Here is a 26642-nt window from a genome sequence, read left to right as displayed (position 1 = left end):
CTCACTTCAGCATTGACCAGGGTGATGATCGCATGGATGTCTTTCCCTCTGTAGAGAACAGGAGACAAACACACACACCATAATATAAGTCAACACAACCATTCCACAGATATTTTTAAGATGGCGCCGAAGAACATGGCTGACGTTTTACATTCTCCCAACCAATTGTGCCCCCAAAAAATGTGTTTTGTTAAACTTAAAAAAAAACGTATTGTGTACATAATGTTGCTGCTACCGTCTCTTATGACCGAAAATAACTTCTGGACATCAGAAAAGTGATGACTCACCACAGACTGGAAGAAACTTTTTCCTTTAACGAGTCCGACGAGAAGGATATCCTGCTTTCACTGGAATAGGCCCAGATCTGCGTGAAGAAAAGATGCCGGAAAAGGGGACGCAGATCGGGGATTCTTCTGAGAAGCCGGAGGCAAGCGAGTAAACTCCCAATGCCCTCCATTCTCCTTGCTAACGTTCAATCGTTAGAAAATAAAATTGATGACCTATTATTAAGATTATCCTACCAACGGGACATTAAAAACGGTAACATCCTATGTTTCACAGAGACATGGCTGAATGAAGAAACGGACAATATAGAGCTGGCGGGATTTTCCATGCACCGGCATGTGTAGTTTTGTCAATAACAGCTGGTGCGCGATGTCTAATATTAAAGAAGTCTCGAGGTATTGCTCGCCTGAGGTGGAGTACCTTATCATAAGTTGTCGACCACACTATCTACTAAGAGAGTTCTCATCTGTATTATTTGTAGCCGTCTATTTACCACCACAAAGCGAAGCTGGCACTAAGACCGCTCTAAACCAACTCTATAAGGCCATAAAGCAAGGAAGAAAATGCTCACCCAGAAGCGGCGCTCCTAGTGGCTGGGGACTTTAATGCAGGCAAACTTAAATCAGTTTTACCACATTTTTACCAGCATGTCACATGTGCAACAAAGGGGAAAAATCCTAGACCATCTTTACTCCACACACAGAGATGCATACAAAGCTCTCCCCTGCCCTCCATTTGGAAAATCTGACCACAATTCTATCCTGTTGATTCCTGCTTACAAGCAAACACTAAAGCAGGAAGTACCAGTGACTTGCTCAATACGGAACTGGTCAGATGACGCGGATGCTACACTACAGGACTGTTTTGCTAGCACAGACTCTAATATGTTCCGAAATTCATCCAATGGCATTGAGGAATACACCACCTCAGTCATTGGATTCATCAATAAGTGCATCGACGACGTCGTCCCCACAGTGACTGTACGTACATATCCCAACCAGAAGCCATGGATCACAGGCAACATCCGCATCAAGCTAAAGGCTAGAGCTGTCGCTTTCAAGGAGCGGGAGACTAATCCGGACGCTTATAATAAATCCTGCTATGCCCTCAGATGAACCATCAAACAAGCAAAGTGTCAATACAGGATTAAGATTGAATCCTACTACACCGACTCTGACGCTCGTCGGCAGTGGCAGGGCTTGAAAACTGTTATGGACTACAAAGGGAAACTCAGACGCGAGCTGCCCAGTGACGCGAGCCTACCAGATGAGCTAAATGCCTTTTATGCTCGCTTCGAGGCAAGCAACACTGAAGCATGCCCTAGAGCACCAACTGTTCTGGATGACTGTGTGATAACGCTCTCGGTAGCCGATGTGAACAAAACCTTTAAACAAGTCAACATTCACAAAGCTCTGGGCCAGATGGATTACCAGGACGTGTACTCAAAGCATGCGCGGACCAACTAGCAAGTGTCTTCACTGACATTTTCAAACTCTCCCTGACCGAGTCTGTAATACCAACATGTTTCAAGCAGACCACCATAGTCCCTGTCCCCAAGGAAGCGAAGGTAACCTGCCTAAATGATTCCCACCCCGTGGCACTCACGTCGGTAGCCATGAAGTGCTTTGAAAGGCTGGTCATGGCTCACATCAACAGCATCCTCCCGGACACCCTAGACCCACTGCAATTCGCATACCGCCCCAACAGATCCACAGATGACGCCATCTCAATCGCACTCCACATTGCCCTTTCTCAACTGGACAAAAGGAACACCTACGTGAGAATGCTGTTCATCAACTACAGCTCAGCGTTTAACACCATAGTGCCCACGAAGGTCATCCCTAAGCTAAGGACTCTGGGATTAAACACCTCCCTCTGCAACTGTATCCTGGACTTTCTGACGGGCCGCCCCCAGGTGGTAAGAATGGGCAACAATACGTCTGCCACGCTTATCCTTAACACTGTGGCCCCTCAGGAATGTGTACTTAGTCCCCTCCTGTATTCGCTGTTCACCCACGAGTGCGTGGCTAAACACGACTCCAACACCATCATTAAGTTTGCTGACGACACAACAGTGGTAGGCTTGATCACCGACAACGATGAGACGGCCTATAGGGAGGAGGTCAGAGAACATCCGTCCCTTCAACATTAGGCTTCTTGTTCACCGGCACGTCATTCCCTCGAAACGCTTGGATGAAAAACAACTTGGGCTTTTCAACAAGTTTGTGCCGTTGAAAGGTGAGAGGATATCAATGGTGGGGACGACTGTTCCATCTGTGGCACAGACGCCCTCCGTTTTTCCGTGACTCAAAATGCATCAGACGAAGGCGTCGCCATGCTTAGGAAGATACTTTAGATCAGTGAACTGATCGCTTTGCCTTATACCAACACATTTGATTTACACATCAAATCTACAATCTTCCAGTTGTTTTCCATCCCTTGGATTGAATGGGGCTTCCTGTTATCATAAACCCAGACACTGCCATAGCCTGGTTTAGTGTTAATATAGTCATCATTGTATTAAACTATCAAATGTCATTCTAATCCCAGAGCTACTATACTTTTTACTACTGTGTTTGATGTCAGAAAAATGTCACCGTCTTATACTAATATTTATTGTTCCAGAGGCCTGGTACTCTGAAAAAACTGTCGGGAGATACTTTGTGGTACCTACCTTTTCCAACTCTGCGGGTGTCTTCTTCTTGCGAGGCAGCTATGATATGCAGCTATCGTGATCCTGGACAGGAACAGCTGAAAAACACAGAGAAAACCAGTCTCACTTTAACAGACGAATGAGTTAGCAGGTGAGCTTTCCTACTGGAGGGACAGACGGCATTGTGCCTCATATCTCATAACTACAGGGTCACTGGTTCAAGGCCCACGCTGTTCCCTCTTGATAGCTACACTGGTGGCAGCAGTGGGATAATCCCTGCAGTTTTATGTTGTTTTTGGAAGTGTGTCACTGTACACCTTTGGATTTGTGTATGGGCTGCTTCTTGAGAAGGGGAATGAGTGGCCTCCCGGAGGCTAGTATTTTCAGTAGGAGATTGGGCCACATATAACCAGGTGGCATGCCATCAATATGTCCCTCAGTCTGCATACAAATTTGAAAAGTACCCCAAGGTAGATCATTAAGCCTTTACACCAGTCGGTAAGATGTTTAATGCTGGTTTCATGACTAGACACATTGGCATTTACTTACAAGAGGCTTAATTGCTTATTTTGTGTGTGACTGTCCTCCCTCTCAACAACAACTGAATAATTATTACCTGACCTTTCTATAATGCCAATTACTTCCATGGGACATTTTTATACATTTCCTAGAGTATAGGTTATGTAATGACAGCATTTTATATTACCACCAGTGAACTGTGGTGCACTATCCTCCAACTTCTTGGCAAGATTGTTATTATTCATTTTGCGTAAAACGATCACTGCGACTTTCCGGGCTTCTTCAGGGCTTTCATATCTTGTGACCATCACATCCACAGTGTCCTGACTGTCAGCGGTCACTGGCAGCTTGTTGTTTGAGATATTAGGAAAGCCATCCACAGCCTCTGTCAGATTTTTTAGGTGCCACTTAAAACTCTTCAGATCTTTAAAGTCCAGATCGTCTAGAGTGCCTTCCAGCAGCTTTATCAAATCCATTGTGGGTTACTGCAATCACAGAATTTGAGAGAGAATAGAATAAGGGAGTTATGGCATGCAGAGTTGGCGTGTATTTAAATTGCCTCGAATGTGATGTCTTGAAAATTAAGTATATTGGTTTAGGCAAGTGTTCTTTCTTCAGATGTAAAAACTACAGGCGGTATCAGAGGAAGGCCCTAAAAATTGTCAAAGACCCCAGCCACCCCAGTCATAGACTGTTCTCTCTACTACCACATGGCAAGCGGTACCGGAGTGCCAAGTTTAGGACAAAAAGGCTTCTCAACAGTTTTTACCCCCAAGCCATAAGACTCTTGAACAGGTAATCAAATGGCTACCCGGACTATTTGCATTGTGTGCCCCCCCAACCCCTCTTTTACGCTGCTGCTACTCTCTGTTTATCATATATGCATAGTTACTTTAACTATACATTCTTGTACATACTACCTCAATTGGCCCGAACAACCAGTGCTCCCGCACATTGGCTAACCAGGCTATCTGCATTGTGTCCCACCACCCACCAACCACTCTTTTACGCTACTGCTACTCTCTGTTCATCATATATGCATAGTCATTTTAACCATATCTACATGTACATACTACCTCAATCAGCCTGACTAACCGGTGTGTGTATGTAGCCTCGCTACTTTTATAGCCTCGTTACTGTCTTTTTACTGTTGTTTTTATTTCTTTACTTACCTATTGTTCACCTAATACCTTTTTTTCACTATTGTTTAGAGCCTGTAAGTAAGCATTTCACTGTAAGGTCTACACCTGTTGTATTCACCGCACGTGACAAATAAACTTTGATTTGATCATTCCTAGAATGTTCCCAGGGCTCTAAAGGTTGCATATGCAACAAAATGTTTTGCTGACCAGGAGTTTTATTTTGGAAGCACTGTGCAATTAGGAAAAATATCTCCCAGATAATAATTGTTGCAATGATAAGGCTTCGCTGTACCGTTGTTTCCGAGTGCCTTACAGAAGAAAGCGAGTACAGATTCGATAGTGCCATTACTACAGCGAAATTGGCTTGCTTCTAGCCCAACCAATCCCATGGCAGCAGATCCACAAGTTCTGCCATGAGAGGTGACTGTGATGCGGTTCACAGCAGCACTGACGGATGTGTTGACTGAAAGTTGAGTGACCCTTCCCCCCCCTTTGTTCCATGCTGGCTGAAGACCTAGCTAGCCAGTAACTAGCTAACACAAGACACAGATGACACATATAAGTATCTTTGCCCTAGATCAGGTATTCCCAAACTGGGGTACGCGCAATGCCGTCGGTGGTACGTCAAATAACAATGTGATTCACATTTAAAAATATACATATTTTTACATTTTTGTTTTTTCACATTTTCAAACAGTCCATTTATATTTTCCAACGGGGATATATTTTTGGGTGAGTTTTTTTCTCTCGCCTGAGTAGCCTCGTTTCATTGCCAAAATAAAATTAAACCATGTAGTGTTTGTTCAGCGAAATAACAACACAATGTCAAATACAGGTAGCCTAGTCAAATAATTAACATAACCATTCCTCTCTCACAGGAATTCCACTAATGGTCCGTATGTAGCCAAACGTAGCTACTGCTCATGTTGGTATCTGTACTGATGGCGCAAAAGCCATGACAGGGAGACACTACAGTGAAAATTGCTAACTTTGTTAAAGCAAGGCCCCTAAACTCTTGTGTATTTTCTGCAGTATGCAATGATATGGGCAGCGACCATGTAACGCTTTTACAACATACAGAAGTGCGCTGGTTATCAAGGGGCAAAGTATTGACACGTTTTTTATTTTTTATTGAGAGACGAGCTTAAACTTTTCTTTACTGACCATCATTTTCACTTGTCTGACCACTTGCATGATGACGAGTTTATCACACGACTGGCCTATCTGGGTGATGTTTTTTCTCTCCTGAATGATCTGAATCTAGGATTACAGGGACTCTCCTCAAATATATTCAATGTGTGGGGAAAAATTGTGGCTATGATTAAGAAGTTGCAGCTCTTCTCTGTCTGCAATAACAAGGACAACACACAGGTATTTCTATCATTGTACGATTTTTTGTCTGCAAATTAACTCTAGCTTACGGACAATGTCAAATGTGATATAGCGAAGCACATGAGTAAGTTGGGTGCGCAATTACATTACGCAGGTACTTTCCCAAAACGGATGACACAAACAACTGGATTCGTTATCCCTTCATGCCCTGCCTCCAGTCCACCAATATCTGAACAAGAAAGCCTCATCGAAATTGCAACAAGCGGTTCTGTGAAAATGTAATTTAATCAGAAGCCACTGCCAGATTTCTGGATTGGGATGCTCTCAGAGTATCCTGCCTTGGCAAATCGCGCTGTTAAGACACTGATGCCCTTTGCAACCACGTACCCATGTGAGAGTGAAAAGCACATTTAGTCAAACTGCTTTCTCTATGAGAGCTTCCCATGTCTGGAACATATTGACATCAGACACACATAACTGCACCACCTATCGCGCCTTCACAAAAAACATAAAGACATGGCTAAAGGACAATCAGACTTGTGAACATAATTCCTAGCTATGTATTGCCCCTTTCCATGTTTTCTGTTGTCTGTAGCTAGTGAGGTGTGCAAACACTGTTTGTTGCTTTTATGTATTTTGTTTTGTTGCTTTTTGTGCTACTGCTCTGTTTGTCTATCTGCCTGCTTGCTACGTGTTACTTGTTCTATGTTTCTCTGTCTGCTTGCTACGTGTTGCTTGTCATATGTTTCTCCGTTCTCCGTTAGCTCAGTGCGAATGTTGCCTGTGATCCATGGCTTCTGGTTGGGGTATGTACTTACAGTCACTGTGGGGATGACATCCTCGATGCACTTATTGATAAAGCCAGTGACTGATTTGGTGTACTCCTCAAGAATCCCGGAACATGTTCCAGTCTGTGATAGCAAAACAGTCCTGTAGTTTGGCATCTGCTTCATCTGACCACATTTTTAACCATATCTACATGTACATACTACCTCAATCAGCCTGACTAACCGGTGCCTGTATGTAACCTCACTACTGTTATATCCTCGCTACTGTACATAGCCTCGCTACTGTTATTTTTCACTGTCTTTTTACTGTTGTTTTTATTTATTTTCTTACCTATTGTTCACCTAATACCTTTTTTGCACTGTTGGTTAGAGCCTGTAAGTAAGCATTTCACATTTCGGCGCATGTGACAAATAAACTTTGATTTGATTTGAAATCACGACAAAAGATCTGGCCCATATTACCCAAAATGTTTATCTTCCATTTGTATCTTCTTAAGAAAGCAAAAGGCATAGCTTCTTCAGGAGATGCATGATCATAGCAATAAATGAATGACATATCTCTTGCATGTCATCATCAAAACCCTGACGTCTTTAAAGAGACAGTATACCATGTTCAATGTAATGCATCTCAATAGGAATATATTGCTTTTAGACAATATAGAACCCAATATTCCACAAATGGAATTAGCTTGTATAATAAACAAATGTCTAGAGATATCTAGAATTCAAAAAAAATGTTTTTGGTAATTTGATGAATTTATTCATAGTATTTTATCCTTCCACAAGATATAGTCCCGACACAAATCTAGGGTTGCTATCCAAGCCGGCTGGTCGTTCGCTCAATCGGTTCGGTTGCCAGAGATGCGACCCAGTCGTTCAGTCTATTTTTTCTTTATCTATGGATGTGACCCAGTCGTTCGTTCTAAATGTTCCATTGCCATACTGGCTGGCAACGTTCTTATCCCTTGCTTGCTAGCTAGCCAACTACGGCTAACTTACAGTCACGACAAAGTTGACAGCCAGAATAACAGCAAAGTAGCTGCATTTGCATTTGTTTAAGCTGTTTTCTAGTGACATTTACTTGGAAAGATCCATAACAATGAGCTGATGATGCATGTTTTCGACTGGCATAGAAAATGTGCTCTCTCGGCAGAACACTGTTGTTCAGAGGAGATAGCCAACAACACAACTAACACAATCACTTCAAACTGAAGCTGGAAAGACAGCAAACTAGCTGCACTTCGTTTCACTTGACCTGTTTTCTATTGATAGTTCTTATATATCCATAAAAATAATGCTGATTCATGATTTCGACTGGCTGAGAAATGCTGCATGCCTGTCCAGACTCCCGACACGTTCATTCCTATGGAACAGCTGGAGATCGAATTTGAATATTGAAACAATGTTGCAAATGTCGGAGAGACAGACAGCAAGGTTAATACAAATCTCCACTGTTGAAAACGAAATGTTAGTCTAAAAGAAATGTGAGATAATGTCTACATGCTTTTTATAGTGGAGATCAAGTGTATAAATTGCCTGGCTGGGCTGAAGGACATTGGATTACGCAGGTCAGTTGGAACAGAGTAAATAGGCATTTTAATGTTATAGATTTAGCTGGTGGTAACTTGTGGAATAGACACGGGCTGGAATGTGCTTTTAACCAATCAGTATTCAGGATTAGACCCACCCATTGTATAATTCCCTATAAAGCAAGGTATGTTTGCACTGTATAACTCAATGGCTATAGTTCATTCTTACATGTTCTATGTTTGAGCTGCTTTTGAAATCAAAATTCGAATTGAAAACATTATTTGCATTGTTGAATTCTATTTTCATAATAGCAAGCTAGGACTGATGATTTGGTTAGTTAAACTAGCAAGTCTGTTTGTTTGGTTACCACGGCAACTACTGTAGATTTCGGGCTCCCACAGGGGTCTAAGCAGTGGTGGGCCGTCAGGGCCTGCAAGGCCTTCTCTGCTGGCCTAAACATCATCAGAATATAATTTTTTTTTAAATATATTTTCCCACAAATATGTATTAAATTATTCCCCAGAGTAAGAGTTATACTCTTCATTTCATAGCTTTCCTCTTGGTTGCACTGCTTCCAGCCCCAGGTTGAGATTTGGAGGGCTGGTCTTTATGTTAGATCTTTTATCCAATCATATTCAGCCATCATGTGTTGCCAGGGGTCTAAAATCTGCCCTCAGGCCTTCAGAATCAACAGTGCGGGCGCTTGTAGCTTATAGTGAATGGAAATGAAAATTTAGTGTCAACCAATCAGCTTTAGAGTTGGCTATTGTACGCCTGCTGGCTGGCTCCAGTGTTACACAGGAGCCAGCTAGCAGGCGTAGTGCGTGCACGTCTTTTGATTGGATTACCAATATTGAGAGGCAGGTCCTATGGGCAGGTCTATGCAGATCTAGGAAACTGAATTTGATAAACAAATTAATTCGCGTACTACTAAGCTGTTTTTTCAACCCACAATGGCGGAAGGAGGAGAAGATATCGATTTGGTCGAGGATATAATTATAACGCCATTCTCAAGACGAACTTTTCAAGAAAAGTTAGACATTGTAAGCAGAGGTCGCCCGACGCCACAAAGCCTGTCACAGGCGGGAAATGGGTTCGTTCGCTCGCCACTTTCAAAGTTTCAACTACGAGCGCTGTCAATGGCTCACAGGCTCCGAGAAGCACTGCAAACTGTACTGCTGGGAATGCCTATTATTTGCAAGTGATCGATTTGGTGTTTGGAGCCACACTGGCTTTGCAAACTTGAGTTGTCTAACCAAGGCAGCAACGAGACACCAAAGTACGGCTGGGCACTTACAAGCAATGGTGCTTTTGAAAACTTTTGGGGACACCGGAGTGGATCTACAGCTCAAAGAACAAGCGCGCAGGGCAACGGAGCTGCACAATGAAAAGGTGAAGGACTCATTGATTGTGTCATGTTTTTGGGTAAACACTGTTTACCCAAAAATGTAAATTTGTCAATTTCAAGGTGACGCAACGCCTGGTTATACTGCGTTTCTGTATAAATGTATAGTGTTTAGAGCCATGGCATCATAATGATGGTAATAAGAGGTGGATTAATTCGGGTGGGACTGTGTAGTACCTCACTGAAGGCCCAGGCCCCAGGCCCATGGCACGCCACTGGGTCTAAGGCACTGCATCTCAGTGCTTAAGGCATCACTACAGACACCCTGGTTCGGATCTAGGGTGTATCACAACCGGCCGTGATTGGGAGTCCCATTGGGCAGCGAACAATTGGCCCAGCGTCGTCCGGGTTTGGCTAGTGTAGGCCGTCATTGTAAATAAGAATTTGTTTCTAACCGACTTGCCTTTATTGTTAAATAAAGGTTAAATCATTTTTTTTTAATCAAAGATGTCCATGTAGGGTGTGTTCGTAAATTCACTCTGCAGTGCCAGTGTGCGCTCAATGTGTGCTCTGGGCATTCGTAAATTCAGAGCATTGTAAGATTGTCCGTTCGTAAATTCAAAGTGTTTCGCTCTCAGAGCGTTTAGAACGCACACTGGACGCTCTGGCTGATGAGTAGGGGTGATCCGAGCATTCAGACCTCACAATGGCAGTCAAGCACCCAAGCTAACAGGCTAACGTTGGCTAGCTTGCTAGCTCCTTCCAGACAAAAATGAGAGAACACCTCACTCTGACCATTTTACTCGCCCTAGCAGGGCTGGTTAGGCTGTTTTCATGTTATCCAGAGCATTGGTGACTGTAACTGTGATGCTGGCAACAATTTAATTACGCTTTTTTTGCCGACGTTTACTGGATCTGTCCATATTCAACGGGTGTTAAGCATTTGTAAATTGATAATTTATTCTGCGCTCTGGCACACTCAGATGAGAGTGCTCTGAAATCAGAGTAGATAGCCAGAGTGAATTTACAAACCCACCCTGAATTCAATCTGGAGTGCCAGAGTGCGTTCTTGGCGTTCGTGAATTCAGAGTGTTGCCAGATGTCTCTTAGTAAATTCAGAGCGTTTCGCTCTAGGAGTGTTCAGAACGCACACTGGACGCTCTGGCCGAGGAGTAGGGTTGATCCGGGTCTTCTGACCTCACAACTGCAGTCAAGCACCCAAGCTAACTAACTAACTTTGGATAACTTGCTAGCTACTTCTAGACACAAAAGAGAGAACACCTCACTCTGATCATTTTACTCGCACTAGCAGAGCTGGTTAGGCTGTTTTCATGTTATCCAGAGCGTTGGTGACTGTAACTGTGGTGCTCTGCAAAAATTTAATTATGCTCTATTGCCGACGTTTACTGACGTTTACTGACAATAGCATTCGTAAATTCCTCAGCTATTCTGCGCTCTGCATCTGGCACACTCAGCTCAGACGAGAGTCCTCTGAATTCGGAGTAGATCACCAGAGCAAATTTAGGAACGCACCGATAGTTAGTAAAGTTGCTAGATATTTCAGTTGATGTTGAACACATTTCTACCGGCAAAAGGAACACATTTATAGCGGCAAATGTGTTAAATTATAACCATGGTATAAAAGGGATACTTAACTCAGGGCTATATGCATTCTCTGGAAAATAATGCAACTCAGTGGAAAATCAGTTCCACTCCACTGGCGTGTCGTGGAACACATCTTCAACATCATCCATGATCTTCCAAGGAACGCATAGCCAATCGCTGATTTTTTATTTTTTATTTTTTTATTTCACCTTTATTTAACCAGGTAGGCAAATTGAGAACACGTTCTCATTTACAATTGCGACCTGGCCAAGATAAAGCAAAGCAGTTCGATACATACAACAACACATAGTTACACATGGAGTAAAACAAACATACAGTCAATAATACAGTGAAAAATAAGTCTATATACAATGTGAGCAAGTGAGGTGAGATAAGGGAGGTGAAGGCAAACAAAATATATATAAAAATAAATAAAAATATAAAAAGGCCATGGTGGCGAAGTAAATACAATATAGCAAGTAAAAAAAACACTGGAATGGTTGGTTTGCAGTGGAAGAAAGTGCAAAGTAGAGATAGAGATAATGGGGTGCAAAGGAGCAAAAATAAATAAATGAATACAGTAGGTAAAGAGGTAGTTGTTTGGGCTAAATTATAGATGGGCTATGTACAGGTGCAGTAATCTATGAGCTGCTCTGACAGCTGGTGCTTAAAGCTAGTGAGGGAGATAAGTGTTTCCAGTTTCAGAGATTTTTGTAGTTTGTTCCAGTCATTGGCAGCAGAGAACTGGAAGGAGAGGCGGCCAAAGGAGGAATTGGTTTTGGGGGTGACCAGAGAGATATACCTGCTGGAGCGCGTGCTACAGGTAGGTGCTGCTATGGTGACCAGCGAGCTGAGATAAGGGGGGACTTTACCGAGCAGGGTCTTGTAGATGACCTGGAGCCAGTGGGTTTGGCGACGAGTATGAAGCGAGGGCCAGCCAACGAGAGTGTACAGGTCGCAGTGGTGGGTAGTGTAAGGGGCTTTGGTGACAAAACGGATGGCACTGTGGTAGACTGCATCCAATTTATTGAGTAGGGTATTGGAGGCTATTTTGTAAATGACATCACCGAAGTCGAGGATTGGTAGGATGGTCAGTTTTACAAGGGTATGTTTGGCAGCATGAGTGAAGGATGCTTTGTTGCGGAATAGGAAGCTAATTCTAGATTTAACTTTGGATTGGAGATGTTTGATGTGAGTCTGGAAGGAGAGTTTACAGTCTAACCAGACACCTAGGTATTTGTAGTTGTCCACATATTCTAAGTCAAAGCCGTCTAGAGTAGTGATGTTGGACAGGCGGGCAGGTGCAGGCAGCGATCGGTTGAAGAGCATGCATTTAGTTTTACTTCTATTTAAGAGCAATTGGAGGCCACGGGAGGAGAGTTGTATGGCATTGAAGCTCGCCTGGAGGGTTGTTAACACAGTGTCAAAAGAAGGGCCAGAAGTATACAGAATAGTGTCATCTGCGTAGAGGTGGATCAGAGACTCACCAGCAGCAAGAGCGACATCATTGATGTATACAGAGAAGAGAGTCGGTCCAAGAATTGAACCCTGTGGCACCCCCATAGAGACTGCCAGAGGCCCGGACAACAGACCCTCCGATTTGACACACTGAACTCTATCAGAGAAGTAGTTGGTGAACCAGGCGAGGCAATCATTAGAGAAACCAAGGCTGTCGAGTCTGCCGATAAGAATACGGTGATTGACAGAGTCAAAAGCCTTGGCCAGGTCAATGAATACAGCTGCACAGTATTGTTTCCTATCGATGGCGGTTACGATATCGTTTATGACCTTGAGCGTGGCTGAGGTGCACCCATGACCAGCTCTGAAACCAGATTGCATAGCGGAGAAGGTATGGTGGGATTCGAAATGGTCGGTAATCTGTTTGTTAACTTGGCTTTCGAAGACCTTAGAAAGGCAGGGTAGGATAGATATGGGTCTGTAGCTGTTTGGGTCAAGAGTGTCCCCCCCTTTGAAGAGGGGGATAACCGCAGCTGCTTTCCAATCTTTGGGAATCTCAGACGACACGAAAGAGAGGTTGAAGAGGCTAGTAATAGGGGTGGCAACAATTTCAGCAGATAGTTTTAGAAAGAAAGGGTCCAGATTATCTAGCCCGGCTGATTTGTAAGGGTCCAGATTTTGCAGCTCTTTCAGAACATCAGCTGACTGTATTTGGGAGAAAGAGAAATGGGAAAGGCTTGGGCGAGTTGCTGTGGGGGGTGCAGTGCTGTTGACCGGGGAAGGGGTAGCCAGGTGGAAAGCATGACCAGCCGTAGAAAAATGCTTATTGAAATTCTCAATTATAGTGGATTTGTCGGTGGTGACAGTGTTTCCTATCTTCAGTGCAGTTGGAAGCTGGGAGGAGGTGTTCTTATTCTCCATGGACTTTACAGTGTCCCAGAACTTTTTGGAGTTTGTGTTGCAGGAAGCAAATTTCTGCTTGAAAAAGCTAGCCTTGGCTTTTCTAACTGCCTGTGTATATTGGTTCCTAGCTTCCCTGAAAAGTTGCATATCACGGGGGCTGTTCGATGCTAATGCAGAACGCCATAGGATATTTTTCTGTTGGTTAAGGGCAGTCAGGTCAGGAGAGAACCAAGGGCTATATCTGTTCCTGGTTCTAAATTTCTTGAATGGGGCATGCTTATTCAAGATGGTGAGGAAGGCATTTAAAAAAAATATCCAGGCATCCTCTACTGACGGGATAAGATCAATATCCTTCCAGGATACCTCGGCCAGGTCGATTAGAAAGGCCTGCTCGCTGAAGTGTTTCAGGGAGCGTTTGACAGTGATGAGTGGAGGTCGTTTGACCGCTGACCCATTACGGATGCAGGCAATGAGGCAGTGATCGCTGAGATCTTGGTTGAAAACAGCAGAGGTGTATTTGGAGGGCAAGTTGGTTAGGATGATATCTATGAGGGTACCCGTGTTTACGGAATTGGGGTGGTACCTGGTAGGTTCATTGATAATTTGTGTGAGATTGAGGGCATCAAGCTTAGATTGTAGGATGGCTGGGGTGTTAAGCATGTTCCAATTTAGGTCGCCTAGCAGCACGAGCTCTGAAGATAGATGGGGGGCAATCAGTTCACATATGGTGTCCAGAGCACAGCTGGGGGCAGAGGGTGGTCTATAGCAGGCGGCAACGGTGAGAGACTTGTTTTTAGAGAGGTGGATTTTTAAAAGTAGAAGTTCAAATTGTTTGGGAACAGACCTGGATAGTAAAACAGAACTCTGCAGGCAATCTTTGCAGTAGATTGCAACACCGCCCCCTTTGGCCGTTCTATCTTGTCTGAAAATATTGTAATTAGGGATGAAAATGTCAGAATTTTTGGTGGTCTTCCTAAGCCAGGATTCAGACACGGCTAAAACATCCGGGTTGGCAGAGTGTGCTAAAGCAGTGAACAAAACAAACTTAGGGAGGAGGCTTCTAATGTTAACATGCATGAAACCAAGGCTATTACGGTTACAGAAGTCATCAAAAGAGAGCGCCTGGGGAATAGGAGTGGAGCTAGGTACTGCAGGGCCTGGGTTCACCTCTACATCACCAGAGGAACAGAGGAGGAGTAGGATAAGGGTACGGCTAAAAGCTATGATAATTGGTCGTCTAGAACGACTAGAACAGAGAGTAAAAGGAAGTTTCTGGGGGCGATAAAATAGCTTCAAGGAATAATGTACAGACAAAGGTATGGCAGGATGTGAATACAGTGGAGGTAAACCTAGGTATTGAGTGATGATGAGAGAGATATTGTCTCTAGAAACATCATTGAAACCAGGTGATGTCATCGCATATGTGGGTGGTGGAACTGAGAGGTTGGATATGGTATAGTGAACAGGGCTAGAGGCTCTACAGTGAAATAAGCCAATAAACACTAACCAGAACAGCAATGGACAAGGCATATTTACATTAAGGAGAGGCATGCTTAATCGAGTGATCATAAGGGTCCAGTGAGTAGAGGTTGGTTGGGGTCACGGCGATCCAGACAGCTGGCCGGGTAGATGGCTATCAGTAGCAAGATAGCATAGGATGGAAGTCTATTTTTAGACACCTCGTGCGTTTCCGTCGGTAGATTAGTGGGGTTCCGTGTGGTAGAGGGGATCAATCCAATTGGCAAAATAGTTATAGTGACCCAAGAAAAATTGTCCGATATACTTATTCAGATAGCAGCCGATAAGACAGCTAACGATTAGCGGGCACCAGATGAGCGTTCAGGTAACGTTGCGACGGAGGTGCCAGTTGGATAACTCCCTCGGGCAGATAATGTCGGCAGTCAGTCGTGAAGGCCCGATGGGGCTCCGCATCTGCAGCAACAACAACAAAAAAAACGGGTCCGGATAGGTGACTGTAGCCCAGGAGTGGCTGATGGAACTCCTCAGCTGGCTAGCTCCGGAATAATGTAAGTTTGCTCCGGGATCGACGTAAGCCAATAGTCACACGGTTTGCAGCTAGCTAGCTGTGAAATCAAGGTGCAAACGTCCAGAGCCTGCGGCTGAAATCCGGGGACACTGAGAAAAATAGTCCCGGTATGCTCCGGTCCGAGTCGCGTTGCACAAAAGTGCCGATAGATTATCGAGCTAAAGGAATAGCTGAAGACCACAAACGTGGGCAGCTGAAACACCAACGCTAGCCAGCAAACCGGCTAACTTCTAGGCAGCTTCAGATCAGCTACTGGCTAGCTTCTAGTTAGCTTCTGGTTAGCCTCTGGCTAGCCTCTGGCTAGCTTCCACTGTGGGTTTTCAGATTTGAGGTAAATAATACTTTTTTTTGGTAATTTGTGAGGCGGGTTGCAGGAAAGCTTTTGTAGTTGAGTTCTTGGATAATAAAATATATAAAGATATGCGAAGAAAGGTGTAAATATATATATATACAGGACACGACAAGAATTAACCCTTACTTAACATTATTAATAGTGTAACATTCTAGTGAAAAGTGTAACGTAGAGTAACATTCTAGTATATCATTCTAAAAACAGATTATTGTGTAACAGTCTAGAAATGAACTACCCATGGCTGTGTCATTTGCACTCCAGGTCTATAGTTTTTACATCTGAAAAATGAACGCGTCTAAACGAATGTCCTTCGTTTAAGACATCACATTAGATGCTATTTAATTACTGTAATTCAACAGTAATTAAAGGGTTTGTTTTTCTGGAATACTTGTATCGTTTCTTATAAAATGCACAAGCCTTGATTTACAGAGGCGTAAAAAACTATATGTATCGTTTCTTTCGATTAATACAAGTCGAACTCGACTATAGTCATCATTGCCGGCGATATCACAAAAATATAGACTTCTTTTCTCCTTTAGGCTACTCAGTTCAGCCTGCTTTTACTATTTAAGCCTAAACCACAATAATTTTTCCTACCTTGCTTGGAGTAAAACGCAGTCACACAACTCAATTGATGCCTCTTGAATAGATAGCCTAGCCTGCTATAGATCGTGTCACCCTGCTTGTCGTTTAATTTCACTTTCGTTTGTGTCTTATGTAACACCTATAGGATACACATGTGCGCATTCAATGAAGTCACGTTTAATAGGCCGTTCTTGACCAATCGTAGTCACATTATTCCATTCCATGTAATTAATGGACGATAAAGAATAGAATGTATTCTGAGCGTGCGTAAATTAATGACAGTTTACGCGCAAAGCTTCCATTGCCATACCGGGTATACTGATTTCTGCCAACACTACATTTCTGCAAAAACCCGGAAAGTATTTTAGAAATCGCAGTATCCGCCCCGCGAGCCCACTGTAGATATTTGTCAAATTATGTTCAAAGCAAATCCTATACGCAATATGTTTCATTCCTCTCTCTCTGTAGACTGTGCCCTATCCAATAAACACGAAAAAAACAATTCGTTTTACTTTGTCTACATAAATACTATTCTAAACACAGGAGAAGGTCAGTTAAATATGTGTATTTTTTCTATTACGTTTCACATTTTTTTAAGTTCAAAGAGATGCAGATTAATTCTAAGGAGTATGATATAAAAACACTTCTGCAATTCAACTATTGGTAAAAGATAAATATTTATTTTCAGGTATAAAATATTTCAATGTGACAGGAAAGTCAGGTCAGAAAACATTATAGTAAAACATTCTGTTATAAGTAGATGGGATAACATAAAAACATGGAACAAAGTGAGCTTGAAACTATGGGTTGAGATACCAATAAAATGTTATTCTTGCTATGAAACTCCACTTGATTACATAACATGATGATTCAGTGTTCTATCTTCACATTTCAAATCAAATCAAATTTTATTTGTCACATACACATGGTTAGCAGATGTTAATGCGAGTGTAGCGAAATGCTTGTGCTTCTAGTTCCAACAATGCAGTAATAACCAACGAGTAATCTAACCTAACAATTTCACAACAACTACCTTATACACACAAGTGTAAAGGGATGAAGAATATGTACATAAAGATATATGAATGAGTGATGGTACAGAATGGCATAGGCAAGATGCAGTAGATGGTGTCGAGTACAGTATATACATATGAGATGAGTCATGTAGGGTATGTAAACATTATATTAAGTGGCATTGTTTAAAGTGGCTAGTGATACATTTTTTACATACATTTTCCATTATTAAAGTGGCTGTAGTTGAGTCAGTATGTTGGCAGCAGCCACTCAATGTTAGTGGTGGCTGTTTAACAGTCTGATGGCCTTGAGATAGAAGCTGTTTTTCAGTCTCTCGGTCCCTGCTTTGATGCACCTGTACTGACCTCGCCTTCTGGGTGATAGCGGGGTGAACAGGCAGTGGCTTGGGTGGTTGTTGTCCTTGATGATCTTTATGGCCTTCCTGTGACATCGGGTGGTGTAGGTGTCCTGCAGGGCAGGTAGTTTGCCGCCGGTGATGCATTTTGCAGACCTCACTACCCTCTGGAGAGCCTTACGGTTGTGGGCGGAGCAGTTGCCGTACCAGGCGGTGATACAGCCCAACAGGATGCTCTCGATTGTGCATCTGTAAAAGTTTGTGAGTGCTTTTGGTGACAAGCCGAATTTCTTCAGTCTCCTGAGGTTGAAGAGGCGCTGCTGCGCCTTCTTCACCACGCTGTCTGTGTGGGTGGACCAATTCAGTTTGTCCGTGATGTGTACGCCGAGGAACTTAAAACTTACTACCCACTCCACTACTGTCCCGTCGATGTGGATAAGGGGGTGCTCCCTCTGCTGTTTCCTGAAGTCTACGATCATCTCCTTTGTTTTGTTGACGTTGAGTGTGAGGTTATTTTCCTGAGGGCCCTCACCTCCTCGCTGTAGGCCGTCTCGTCGTTGTTGGTAATCAAGCCTACCACTGTAGTGTCGTCTGCAAACTTGATGATTGATGATTTCAAATACATTGCTATTTTGGTTAAAGTAAATCTTGTCTAGTTGTGTTTATTAAGCTGCAGCAATGCCACTGCACTTTTGGTATATCCCTGGGGATATTCTGTATCAATAACATAAAATGGCGCATCGTCCCAGCTGCCTTATACAGCCTACCTTACATAAATCATATAAAATATCACATACATGTAAATATAGCAAACTGGTAAATAAAGATACCAACAGTAATGGTGGTTCCTGTCTCATAATTGAAAAGTGATAAATTGAGAATGTCACCACTGGAATGTAGCTAGACTCATATGATTAGACCTATTCACGGCCTGTGTGGAACTATCCACCCCCATTTTCAAAGTGGAACTATCCACCCCCATTTTCAAAGAGTGCCACTTGTCATATTACCAAAGACACGAACGCTCCTACAAACTGTTAAATCCTTCTATAATGCCACATCAACGGCAGATTTCTTTGAGAATCTGTTACGCACATAGTCAACGATACAATTGATAGGAGCCTAGTAGTTTGTATTGACGTGCGAATGTTATGCGCAGACATTTGGGCCTAGGTGTGCACATAGTGCCATGGAACCATAGAAGCGATTTATGATATAAGGCTTCTGACCCAATCTTATTTAGTATCAGTGGAAATGCTATAGCCTATGGTTGACAATTTATTTCCATATTGAAGCAATACAATTAGAACAATGTGGACCCCAAACATGTTCAACATATTTTTCCAATATGGGGCAGACAATTTAAGAACTAGGCTATAACGGACTAACATTCAAATTGGAGTTGATAACAACGCAATGCATAAAATACCATAAATACACAAAAGGATGAAACCACAAATTCAGCCATGGAGCATTTTATGATTGGCCAGCCAGTGACGGGCCAAGCCTCGACACACCCACAATGTATTTATTCATTAAAACCCAGCCCTTTCGCGCCACCCACCGCAACGGCACCATAACTGTGGTTGTGAAAATGTCATAAATATTCCTGACACCCCCCGAACCTATAGCGCTACCGCCAGCGTATAGATTGGCCATTGCGTTAGGTTTGTTAAAATGATCCGCCCCTTTTATTCTCAATTTTCGCCTAAAACGACATACCCAAATCTAACTGCCTGTAGCTTGGGACCTGAAGCAAGGATATGCATATTCTTGATACCATTTGAAAGGAAACACGTTGAAGTTTGTGGAAATGTTAAATTAATGTAGGAAAATCTAACACATTAGATCTGGTAAAAGATAATACAAAGAAAAAAACATGCGTTTATTTTTTTTTTAACCATCCTCTTTGAAATGCAAGAGAAGGGCCATAATGTATTATTTCAGCACAGGCGTAATTTAGATTTTGGCCACTAGATGGCAGCAGTGTATGTACAACGTTTTAGACTGATCCAATGAACCATTGCATATCTGTTCAAAATGTTGTATCAAGACTACCCAAATGTGCCTAATTGGTTTATTAATACATTTTCAAGTTCATAACTGTGCACTCTCCTCAAACAATAGCATGGTATTCTTTCATTGTAACAGATACTGTAAATTGGACAGTGCAGTTAGATTAACAAGAATTTAAGCTTTCTGCCAATATCAGATATGTCTATGTCCTGGGAAATGTTATTGTTACTTACAACCTCATGCTAATCACATTAGCCTACGTTAGCTCAACTGTCTCGCGGGGAACCCACAGATCCTGTAGAGGTTAAAATAGAGCACTAATCGTAAAAATACAAACTTTTCATAGTATTAGGTTTGGCTTGAATGGAGGCTTCATTGACTGGTGAATAAGCGCTTTGTGTGTGTCAACAACAGTGTCAGCTGTGTGTGCTGAAGGAAAGTTGTGTTGCGATAAGAAGACAGGTTAAGTTTTGTTTCTGTGTATTATTGTATATTGTTGACTTGTGTATTTGCTCTGAACTATATGAGGTGTAATATATGTAGTTAATAAACACTTTAAATGTAGATAGAGGGGTTATCACCTCATCGCCACTAGTGACCCCTTTTTCCAGGTCAGAAGTATCTAGAAAACACAGAAATACCTGACACCAGCTATCTAATACAGTAGAACAGTAGCACTGATGTCAGTTGATTGATCTGTAGCCACTTTAAACAATGCCACTTTATATAATGTTTACAAACCCTACATTACTCATCTCATGTGTATATACTGTACTCTACACCATCTACAGCATCTTGCCTATGCCGTGCGGCCATCGCTCATTCATATATCTTTATGTACATATTCTAATTAATTCCTTTACACTTGTGTGTGTATAAGGTAGTTGTCGTGAAATTGTTAGATTACTTGTTAGATATTACTGCATGGTTGGAACTAGAAGCACAAGCATTTTGCTACACATTAACATCTGCTAACCATGTGTATGTGACAAATAAAATTTGATTTGATTTAAATGAGTGTTGTCATGTAGTGTGTTATATGTACTGTCTGGTGGTTGTGTCAGTAAACAATGACAGAGTCGTGGTGCAAAGCTAGTTGTACAAGTAGTCAGTGTGTGTGGTACCTGTACAGGGAATTGGGATTGTTGGGGCTGGGTTGAAGGTGTGGTCACTGGGTTCTGTGTGGTTGTTGAATATTTCCTCCAGTCTAGGGTAGTTTTTTATAATATGTGGTTTCTGTAGCAGGTTCACGAGTTCACAGCATTTTGTGTCTCCTTTATTCATCACTTTATCCAGCAGGTTGACGACAGTCTTCTCATCGGACTGATTGGGGATGTTTAGGTTGTTGTAGTCACGATTAGTCACTATTTCCTCCTGCTGCACATGTTGAAGGATGTAGCTGGATTCCGCAGACAGGATCTCCGTTAACAAAGTCTTCTTCTCTCTCAGCATCTGCATGATGGACCTTAGAGAGAGAAAGACAAGGAGAATGTTGATGATATGAAACATAATGTGTCAGATGCATCTCAATGGCCAAGCCAATTTATGCTGATGTGACCTGGGTCTAGTCCAACCGGCCTCCAGATGGCGCAATAATTTCCTTTACATAGTTTGTTTCTGCGTCACAGATTATCCATTATATTGACCAGATACTCTAGTGGCCGCTCTACAAATCAAAATAAATGTATTAAAAAATGGAATGCAGTTGGGAGGAGGCAAGATCAGGTGGGACCATTCTAGTCAATGAGAGGGCAGATATGCATGTGAACAACAGGCACAACGGTTTCCACTAGTTAACACAACCACGTAGTCAAAATTGGCTACATCGTAAAAAATCATGAAAACAAAAATATGCTTTTTGGTCTTAATTTAAAGTTAAGGTTAGGCATAATGTTAGCAGTGTGGTTAGGTTAAAAATCACATTTTAAGAATATACATTTTAGAAATAGACGGGGTTTATGACTTTGTGGCTGTGGTAAATAATGACGACCCCGAAATAAAGTTTTTTTCTTCTGTTGCAGTGATGTCACGCGTCCTACTTATATCAGTACACTCTTAACATCCTAATCATTACGAAACATCTATTCAGTCAAATAAGCAACACATAGCAAATAAGCCATACATTTTTTGTGTTAACCAAATTAGACACTCATCAACCTCCATTCAAAAGTCCTCGCTTGGTGAGTGAAAAAATTAAAAAAGCCACCTGCAAGAGAAGACAATATTCTGGGCCCAGTTATCCTTCTCGCTTTGTCTCTTCCTCTCTGTCTGCTTTCAACTGGAGTCTATGCAGCCGGCTATACACTCCTGTCATACCGGGTTGTACATACACTGAACAAAAATATAAACGCAACATGTAAAGTTTTGGTCCCACGTTTCATGAGCTGAAATAAACAATCCCAGAAATGTTCCATACCCACAAAAGCTTATTTCTCTCAAATGTTGTGCACAAATTTGTTTACGTCCCTGTTAGTGAGCATTTTAGCCTTTGTCAAGATAATCCATCCACTTGACAGGTTTTGCATATCAAGAAGCTGATTAAACAGCATGATCATTACACAGGTGCCCCTTGTGCTGGGGACATTATATATATATTTTTTTATTTATTTTACCATGTAAGTTGACTGAGAACACATTCTCATTTGCAGCAACGACCTGGGGAATAGTTACAGGGGAGAGGAGGGGGATGAAAGAGCCAATTGTAAACTGGGGATTATTAGGTGACCGTGATGGTTGAGGGCCAGATTGGGAATTTAGCCAGGACACCGGGGTTAACACCCCTACTCTTACGATAAGTGCCATGGGATCTTTAATGACCTCAGAGAGTCAGGACACCCGTTTAACGTCCCATCCGAAAGACGGCACCCTACACAGAGCAGTGTCCCCAATCACTGCCCTGGGGCATTGGGATCTTTGTTTAGACCAGAGGAAAGAGTGCCTCCTACTGGCCCTCCAACACCACTTCCAGCAGCACCTGGTCTCCCATCCAGGGACTGACCAGGACCAACCCTGCTTAGCTTCAGAAGCAAGCCAGCAGTGGTATGCAGGGTGGTATGCTGCTGGCCTCTCTAGAATGTGCAGCTTTGTCATACAATACAATGCCACAGATGTCTCAAGTTTTGAGGGAGTGTGCAATTGTCATGATGACTGCAGGAATGTCCACCAGAGCTGTTGCCAGAGAATTCAATGTTAATTTCTCTACCATAAGCCACCTCAAACATCGTTTTAGAGAATTTGGCAGTACGTCCAACCGGGCCTCACAACTGCAGATCACATGTAACCACGCAGCCCCTGGACCTCCACATCCGGCTTCTTCACCTCGTCTGAGGGAATGGGGGGACGGGGTGCTGAGGAGTATTTCTGTCTGTCATAAAGCCTCTTGTAGGGAAAAATTCATTCCCATTGGGTGGGCCTGGCTCCCCAGTGGGTGGGCCTATGGCCTAATTACTATATTTCAATTGACTGATTTCCTTATATGAACTGTAACTCAGCAAAATCTTTGAAATTGTCGCATATTGTGTTCATATTTTGTTCAGTATAAAACATCATCCATTCAGGCTGCAAGGACGTAGATTTCCTCCTTAGCTAGCTTTAATGTTGAGTTTGAAAAACATGTCTTAATAAAACACAATTTCCCACCGCCTGCTAGAGTGCATAGACTCCAGTTGGATGCAGATGACAAACAATGTAAAATTAATAATAATAATAATTTCTTCAATTTATATAGCGCTTTTCAAAGAATCTCAAAGCGCTTCAAAGGCACACAAAAAATACTAGTAATTTAGAAAAACAACATCATGAGATAGACAGTCATTAGAAAGTGAATGGCTTGACTGGTCATCTGAGGTAGGGTTCTTGTCAAGGTGTCTCGCTGTCTCTGGCTTTTCCGTAGTAGAACTGTCAGATGAAGTTTGAGCTATGCCATTGCAGTCCATGGACTCCGTAGTAGGTGGAATAATAGCGCCATCAGCCGGCCAGTTGGGTTAACCTTAGTCGTATGCGCACTTCATAACTGCATTAATAAAACCTGTCCTGTTCCATCGACGTTTTAAAAAATTCCAAGAATGGGACAAGTTCCAAAGGCAATGACTAATACAAGTTATAGATAGCCTATTTGAAGATGATGGAGATTCTAACATACTGTACATTATGCATTCTAGTCTATGGGACGCCATTTGCAATTATTCAGACTCCCTCCAGGGGTCTTGCCCCACACTTCATTATTACCTCTCGAATACAATGTTACAAATTGAAGGCAACACATAGCTAGGTCTCTTTGGTAACAATGTAACAAGCTTTCTTCAAATACACAGTTCAACAATGAAGACTATCTAGTTAGCTATGTAGCTAACTTAACAACATGCACAATAATAATACGTTTAGGTAGCTAACGTTAGTGTAAAACGTACAGTATTAAGTAACGTTAGCGCGTGAAAGCATGGGTAGCAGCCTAGATAGATAGCTAACGTTAGCTTTCGTAAGTTGACACAAGCAAGTGTCAACTCCTGTCTGTTCCCCTCGCCAAAGCCAAATATCGACTTTTGTCAGCTACTGACCAAACTTGACATAGAATTGGTGACAGACAAAATATGTACTGTAGATTGTCTGAATGGATTCCCTGGTGGTCTAGTGGTTAGGATTCGGCGCTCTCACCGCCGCGGCCCGGGTTCGATTCCCGGTCAGGGAACATGTATTTTTCTATTTTATCCACTAGCCTGCGCACTCAATCAAAAGTACAGTATTTGCCTGCATGTAATAATTAAACAACACGTAGGCTTGCATTCCTCAACGTTGGGGAAAACTGATGGATACGTTTAGAAGGTTTGGTTACACCCCTTTGTTACAAATATTTTTTTCTGTGTTTTTCAGCATGTTATTGCCTAGGGTTTACGCTTAGAAAAAAATGGTTAATTGCAGAAGAACAGGGTTCTACCTAGAACCTTCAACATCCTAAGAACTGTTTTTTGGAAGAAAGGGTTCTTTGATGATTCTTTGGAAGGCAAGAAGGGTTCTTTAGAAGGCAAGAGGGCTGCTACATAGAACCATACGGAAGTTTACATACACCTTAGCCAAATACATTTAAACTCCGTTTTTCACAATTCCTGACATTTAATCCTAGACAAATTCCCTGCCTTAGGTCAGTTAGGATCACCAATTGATTTTAAGAATGTGAAATGTCAGAACAATAGTAGAGAGAATGATTTATTTCAGCTTTTATTTCTTTCATCACATTCCCAGTGGGTCAGAAGTTTACATACACTCAATTAGTACTTGGTAGCATTGCCTTTAAATTGTTTAACTTGGGTCAAATGTTTAGGGTAGCCTTCCACAAGCTTCCCATAATAAATTGGGTGAATTGTGGCCCATTCCTCCTGACAGAGCTGGTGTAACTGAGTCAGGTTTGTAGGCCTCCTTGGTCGCACACGCCTTTTCAGTTCTGCCCACACATTTTCTATGGGATTGAGGCCAGGGCTTTGTGATGGTCACTCCAATACCTTGACTTTCTTGTCCTTAAGCCATTTTGCCACAACTTTGGAAGTATGCTTGGGGTCCATTTGGAAGACCCATTTGCGACCAAGCTTTAACTTCCTGACTGATGTCTTGAGATGTTGCGTCAATATATCCACGTCCTCATGATGCCATCTATTTTATGAAGTGCACCAGCCTCTCCTGCAGCAAAGCACCCCCAACCCTGTGCTTCACGGTTGGGATGGTGTTCTTCGGCTTGCAAGCCTCCCCCTTTTTCCTCCAAACATAACGATGGTCATTATGGCCAAACAGTTCTATTTTTGTTTCATCAGACCAGGGAACATTTCTTCAAAAAGTACGATCTTTGTCCCCATGTGCAGTTGCAAACCGTAGTCTGTTTTTTTTGGAGCAGTGGTTTTGGAGCAGTGGCTTCTTCCTTGCTGAGCGGCCTTTCAGGTTATGTCGATATATGACTCGTTTTACTGTGGATATAGATACTTTTGTACCTGTTTCCTCCAGCATCTTCACAAGGTCCTTTGCTTTTGTTCTGGGATTGATTTGCACTTTCGCACCAAAGTACGTTCATCTCTAGGAGACAGAACGTGTCTCCTTCCTGAGCAGTATAACGGCTGCATGGTCCCATGGTGTTTATTCTTGCATACTATTGTTTATACAGATGAACGTGGTACCTTCAGGCGTTTGGAAATTGCTCCCAAGGATGAACCAGACTTGTGGAGGTCTCCAATTATTTTTCTGAGGTCTTGGTTGATTTCTTTTGATTTTCTCAAGCAAAGAGGCACTGAGTTTGAAGGTAGGCCTTGAAATACATCCACAGGTACACCCCCAATTGACTCAAATTATGTCAATTAGCCTATCAGAAGCTTCTAAAGCCATGACATAATTTTCTGGAATTTTCCAAGCTGTTTAAAGGCAAAGTCAATTTAGTGTATGTAAACTTCTGACCCACTGGAATTGTGATGCAGTGAATTATAAGTGAAGTAATCTGTCTGTAAACAATTGTTGGAAAAATTACTTGTGTCATGCAAAAAGTAGATGTCCTAACCGACTTGCCAAAACTATAGTTTGTTAACAAGAAATTTGTGGAGTGGTTGAAGAACGAGTTTTAATGACTCCAACCTAAGTGTATATAAACTTCCGACTTCAACTGTGTATCATACAGTATTTACCAGCATGCTCTACTGCAGGGTGATTTTTAGAATTGTTTTAATATCTGGTTTTGCATG

The 26642-nt window shown here is 42.4% G+C and overlaps 1 protein-coding gene and 1 non-coding gene across 3 annotated transcripts in view; one reads left to right on the top strand and one right to left on the bottom strand.

Annotated features, from left to right (window-relative positions):
• LOC139550388 (caspase-7-like) overlaps positions 1-26642 on the bottom strand; it is a 45850-nt gene that overhangs the window by 16578 nt on the left and 2630 nt on the right. Inside the window, exons 2-3 of one of the 2 annotated variants that reach the window (XM_071361264.1) lie at positions 21054-21394; positions 20511-20551 (exon numbers count right to left, since the gene is read on the bottom strand). In XM_071361264.1, coding sequence (XP_071217365.1) covers positions 20511-20551; positions 21054-21394 — 382 coding nt within the window. Of the gene's footprint in view, positions 1-2959; positions 3037-16556; positions 16888-20510; positions 20552-21053; positions 21395-26642 lie in introns of those variants that run through there. The other variant, XM_071361262.1, reaches the window with a different exon arrangement.
• Positions 24545-24616, top strand: trnae-cuc (transfer RNA glutamic acid (anticodon CUC)). The gene has a single exon. It is a non-coding gene; the product is annotated as a tRNA-Glu (tRNA).

This window comes from Salvelinus alpinus, chromosome 23 (genome assembly GCF_045679555.1).
Source record: "Salvelinus alpinus chromosome 23, SLU_Salpinus.1, whole genome shotgun sequence".
NCBI classification, from domain to species: Eukaryota; Metazoa; Chordata; class Actinopteri; order Salmoniformes; family Salmonidae; genus Salvelinus; species Salvelinus alpinus.
This window is presented reverse-complemented; position numbering and strand designations above follow the sequence as displayed.